At 47.9% G+C, this 5,714-nt stretch overlaps 1 protein-coding gene across 1 annotated transcript; it reads left to right on the forward strand.

Moving 5' to 3' along the window:
• Positions 1-3,949: 3,949 nt before the first annotated feature.
• Positions 3,950-4,984, forward strand: LOC100348853 (synaptobrevin homolog YKT6). The gene has a single exon (XM_002720150.4). The coding sequence runs from the start codon at positions 4,091-4,093 to the stop codon at positions 4,685-4,687; it is 597 nt and encodes a 198-aa protein (XP_002720196.1). The 5' UTR covers positions 3,950-4,090; the 3' UTR covers positions 4,688-4,984.
• Positions 4,985-5,714: the final 730 nt, after the last annotated feature.

The raw sequence follows: 5,714 nt of genomic DNA on the forward strand, positions 1-5,714 counted from the left end.
AGAAGCTGTTTCCTCCCTTCTCAGCGCCATATTGTGGGAGAGCAGATGCATAGAATAAGTCTTAATTCCAGTAACTTAGTCTAGTCCAAGTTGCTCCCAGTTGCTCCCCACAACCCATGGACGCTGATGGAGTTCCAGGCTCTTGACTTTGACATGGCCTAGCCCCAGCCATTGTGGCCACATGGGGAGTGAACCAATGGATGGAAGATCTTTCTCTCCCTCTCTCCCTCTCTCTTTCTCTTTCTCTCTCTCTCTATCCTTCCTCCCTCCCTCTCTTCCCATCTCTCTGCTTTTCATAAATAAATCTCAGAAATAAAATCCTACTCCTTAATGTCCTAAAACATGCCTTCATAATCTCTTAAATAGTACCTCTAGGTTTTGAATTTACTCAAGTAAACGTTCTGTCTTTCACCATCACTCTTCCCTTCATCTGTGCTCCAATCATATTTACTACTTGCAGTTCCTGAAGGCACCATGCTCTCTTAGATTTATGGGGATTTTCACATGCTGCTCCCTATGACTAAAATATTCTTAATTTCTCTATATATCTGGGTTAGATATCCATCTTCTGAGTTTCAGTAGTAATGCTTACATTCTATTTTCTCCAGCTGTCCATAGAAGACTGTGAAGGGATTACTTTTATTTAACTACATTTCTAGGGACTAGCATGGTAATTGAGACATTCCATGTGATCAACAAGAGTCAGAGGTAGTTGACTGAATGCATTTAAAATAATCATCAGATATTTTCTTTCTTTTTAAGGATTTATTTTATTTATTTATTTGAAAGCCAGAGTTACACAGAGAGAGAAGAGGCAGAGAGAAAGAGAGAGGGCTTCTATCCACTGTTTCACTTCCAAGATGCTGCAATGGCCGGAACTTCGCAGATCCAAAGCCAGGAGCCAGGAGCTTCCTCTGGGTCTCCCACACGGGTTCAGGGGCCCAAGGACTTGGACCATCTTCTACTGCTTTCCCAGGCCATAACAGAGAGCTGGATCAGAAGTGGAGCATCTGGGACTCGAACCAGAGCCCATATGGGATGCTGGCACTGTAGACAGCAGCTTTACCCACTACACCAAAGCGCCAGCCCAGTTTTTTTTCAATGTATAGCAATTTAGAAGTAGCAACACACAAGTAAATATCTGGTACATTAATTATAATAAATATTTCCTAAAGGCAAATTTCTTGATTACCTGAATTTTGTGACACTATTATTCCAGTTATAGGAATGGTATGCCTTTGAAATTTGTAAATGCCTTATGTAAAAACAAATACTTCAGAATTTTCTGCTGTTCCAAATTAGAGAAGTCTTGTGGGGAGCAACTGGGAGCAACTTGGACTAGACTAAGTTACTGGAATTAAGACTTATTCTATGCATCTGCTCTCCCACAATATGGCGCTGAGAAGGGAGGAAACAGCTTCTACACAGCTGCCTCCAGTTCAACCAATAAACAGCAGGACCTGCTCCTGATTGGAGGAGAGCAGCGTACTCGGCGTGTGGGTAGCAGAGTTGGGATTGGTGGAAGAGGACTATAAAGGAGGAGAGAGACAACATGCACCAGGAACATCTATCTGAAGGAACACCTGTGCAGCCCCCGAGAGAGCCGGCCGGCGGTGTGCCGTTCCCCCGCGGAAGTGGGGAATGTGGCAGGGGGAACCACCCTTCCACGGAGGTGGAGGGACGGTAGCCAACCCGGGAAGAACCAGCAGCAAACCCGGGGAGGGCTGAGCAGACAAAAGAACAGCGCAGGGTCCTGTGTCGTTCCTCCACGAAGACGGGGAGCGACATAATGGTGCCATGACTCGGATATGAAGCCTAGGCAGGGTTTAGTGTCGTTCCTCCACGAAGAGGGGGAGCGACATAATGGTGCCGTGACTTGGATAGGAAGCCTAGGCAGGGTTTAGTGTCGTTCCTCCACGAAGAGGGGGAGCGACATAATGGTGCCGTGACTCGGATATGAAGCCTAGGCAGGGTCCTGTGTTGTTCCTCCGCGAAGAGGGGGAGCGACAAGTCTGAAAAGCTACCATCTTTTATTTTAATGTTTTTTTTGAGTGAAGAATGGATTACATAGTATGTCTATCCAAACAGCATAAACATTCTACACTGAGGATGTATCTATAACAAATATAATTTAATTTATCTATTAGCAAAATTTATGTATTATTTCAAATAATATTTAAAATTTATATATTATTCCAAATAATACCCAAAAGCATGTGCAGAGGCTTCCAGAGAAGGGTGACCATAAAGTAAATTTCCCGAGTTCTTTACTGAGAGAGAACTCATTGGGTTCCAGTAGTTACCACTGATTCTTCATCTACTTTAGTCTCTTTAATGCAACACTCCACATCTTTATCTCAGATAGAACCCCCTATTACTCAAGAACCTAATAAAAACTCCTAACTCCAGTGAGGAAATGTTTGGTTTTCTGCTCTGAATACTGAATGAGATCATTATACTTATATTGACTTGTATTGATACAGAGATAAGCTCAAAGTTAACTAATAGTAACTAAGCCATAAGGCCCAGAGCACACAGGATGAGAAGAAATAGGTCATGTAGGGAATGATCAGCAGAGAAGACAGGATGACAAGCAGGAAATTATCTAAAACAATAACAACAGGAGATGAGTCATGCAAACAGTCCATATTGTTGGCACGTAGTAGTTAATTGCTCCTTTCAGAAGTCTGAGAAGAATTTGAAACTGTACAAATCACTAGTACCAGAAAACTATCAGTATCTTGCTATCCATTACTCTCCCAAAATTCTAAAACTATTGTAATTCAAACTTGTAGTATTGTACATTTCATTTCAGATTCTTTTCGTATAATTTATAGGAGGAATAATTCTTTGCACTTTTCATGTTCATAGAACCATCTTTCTCTTTTTAGTGTGTAGTGTCAGTTATCTAAATGTTGATGAAACAGTAATTGATAAATTTCAGTTATATGAAATTTTATTTAGACATATTTCTTTGTAATTCTGGGATTCGATAAATAGAGTATGTTGTGTATAAAGTAACTTAATATAGGCAAGGTTAATCAGGTCATAATAAAGCAATCCTTTATTGATGGAAGATCTAATTTTGTTAGGTTTAACTTTATGATAGTATATAACTTTAACCTCAAAAGAAAAAAAATTAATTGGGTTTCCCTAACATCTTTGAAAATATGAATTTAACCAAGACTTTCTAATACATAATATCTTTCTTATTCCTTGAAGGAAGTTACATTATCTAAAAAAGGCTTGTTCATTGCAACAAGTGTTTCAGTTAAAAACACTTTTCTTAATTACATATTTTGATGTCCAGTTATGAGACTCTGAGTTGCGCCGATCCGAGGCCAGGAGCCGGGAGCTTCTTCCAGGTCTCCCACATGGGTGCAGGGGCCCAAGGACTTGGGCCATCTTCTACTGCTTTCCCAGGCCATAGCAGAGAGCTGGATCAGAAGAGGAGTAGCCAGGACTAGAACTGGTGCCCATAAGAGATGCCGGCGCTTCAGGCCAGGGCATTAACCCACTGTGCCATAGCGCTGGCCCCACCCATAAACTTTTAATTCCATTTTCCAACAAATGTTTTGAAGTACTCTCATGTTTAAGAAAAGTAGGAATCTGGCTAAGAACACTGATCATCGCAGCAATTTAATCTGTGCTATTCCTATCAGTCCCTTGCCAGATGTGGGGTACTTTTGAATGCCAAGACAAAGTAACACCAGCAGTCTAGAAGCAATTGACGGGAGCAAAATAGGGTTGGAGCTCAATTCCCAAAGAATTGTCATTATTTGAAATGACTTCTGGGTCTTTCAAATCTTATATAATTTCACTTATATGGTTGTCTATATGTGACCTGACTCAGCTTGTCCAGTGTGAACAACCTTTTCACCAGAAGAATCTGTCCAAGATAATCAGAGACAATGGTAGGAAACAGATGCTGGATAAAAGTTGTGGCAAGGAAGCTCCGGCGGCTTGGTCAGCAGCTGGGCGCGGGGAGGCCGGGAGGCCGGCGGGCGGCGGTGGGGAGCCCCGGAGGCGGCCGCGCTGCTCCCTGCGAGCCGGCCCCGCGGCCAGGCGGGGGGCGCCGGGGCGCGGCGCCATGAAGCTGTACAGCCTCAGCGTCCTCTACAAAGGCGAGGCCAAGGTGGTGCTGCTCAAAGCCGCGTACGACGTGTCCTCCTTCAGCTTCTTCCAGAGGGCCAGCGTCCAGGAGTTCATGACCTTCACAAGTCAGCTGATTGTGGAGCGCTCGGCCAAAGGCAGCAGAGCTTCCGTCAAAGAGCAAGAGTACCTGTGCCATGTCTATGTCCGGAATGACAGTCTCGCGGGTGTGGTCATTGCTGACAGTGAGTACCCGTCCCGGGTCGCCTTCACCCTGCTAGAGAAGGTACTGGACGAGTTCTCCAAGCAGGTCGACAGGATAGAGTGGCCGGTGGGGTCCCCTGCCACAATACAGTACACGGCACTGGACGGTCACCTCAGCAGATACCAGAACCCTCGAGAAGCAGACCCCATGACTAAGGTACAAGCGGAACTAGACGAGACCAAAATCATTCTGCACAACACCATGGAGTCTCTGTTAGAGCGAGGGGAGAAGCTGGATGACCTGGTGTCCAAGTCGGAAGTGCTGGGAACACAGTCTAAGGCCTTCTACAAGACTGCCCGGAAGCAGAACTCCTGCTGTGCAATCATGTGACGCAGCATGCGCGGCCGCGCTGGGCCGTCACCGTCATCACATCAGGACCGCAGCCCGGACGGGAGAGGCCCCAGGTGGGGCAACCTGGCCATTTTTATTCTGGAATTTCTGGAAGGACCCACGGGGTGGTGGAGGGGTGGGGACGTTCGCATTCGTATGTCTGGTGATTTTTCGAAAGAATCTGAGGCCCCTGACGGTGTATTTTTGGGCAAATGAAACCATAAACTGAGTGGCTCCTGTGGGTACTGAAGGGCTGATCCCAGCCACCCCGGAAGTGCAGAGCCAGCTCTTGTTTGATCCTGGTATGTCTGGGTTTTATTTGTGCATTAACGATACTAACTCTCCAGGAAGCGGGGTGGGGGTGGGAGCCTCCCGTGACAGGGCCGGTGGGCAGTCAGCACCTGGGGAAGCTGCCGCAGGAGAGGGCGGCCCAGCGCCGGGCCTGGAGCCTGGCAGCGGGCCAGCACTCGGGCCCAAGGACGCGGGGCATCGCCTGCGCTGTTCACCTGCCTGTGCCAGGGCCGCCCAGCTGACACTTGATGCAGATACGCTCTTGGGGGTGTGAGTCGTGTCCCGGCGTCCCGGCGTCCTGGCGCGTGGGGTGTGTTCCGCTGGAAGACCCGCACAGGTGATTCGCTGGCCCGAGGCGGGCGCGCTGCCTTGGCTCGGAGTTTGACTTGAACACCCAGGTGGAAGCAGCAGGTGCCGCCGTCTCGGAACGCAGGACTGCGGGTGCCTGAGCACATGGGCCCTTCCGTGGGCCCAGCAGTTGGAGTGCTCCCATCACCCGCCTGTGGTCAGGGGCAGGCTTGGTCCAAGCTGGCCCCTGCCCCCGAGGAGGCCACTGTGACCGCGGAAACCAGGTGCCCTCGTGCCAGTGCCACATTCCAAGCCGCCTCGTCATGCCCCACTGCGCTCAGCCTGCACCCCTGGGGTTCAGTCCCCTCGTCGCTGGACAGTGTCATCTGCGAGTTTTGAGCCAGTGTGGCCACATCCTCCTGAGCCTACCACACTGCTCTGGCAGCTC

This window comes from Oryctolagus cuniculus, chromosome X, assembly GCF_964237555.1.
Source record: "Oryctolagus cuniculus chromosome X, mOryCun1.1, whole genome shotgun sequence".
NCBI classification, from domain to species: Eukaryota; Metazoa; Chordata; class Mammalia; order Lagomorpha; family Leporidae; genus Oryctolagus; species Oryctolagus cuniculus.

Bases quoted from the DNA above. Each gene is read 5' to 3' on its own strand.
- LOC100348853 (XM_002720150.4), top strand. From the start codon at position 4,091: ATGAAGCTGTACAGCCTCAGCGTCCTCTACAAAGGCGAGGCCAAGGTG.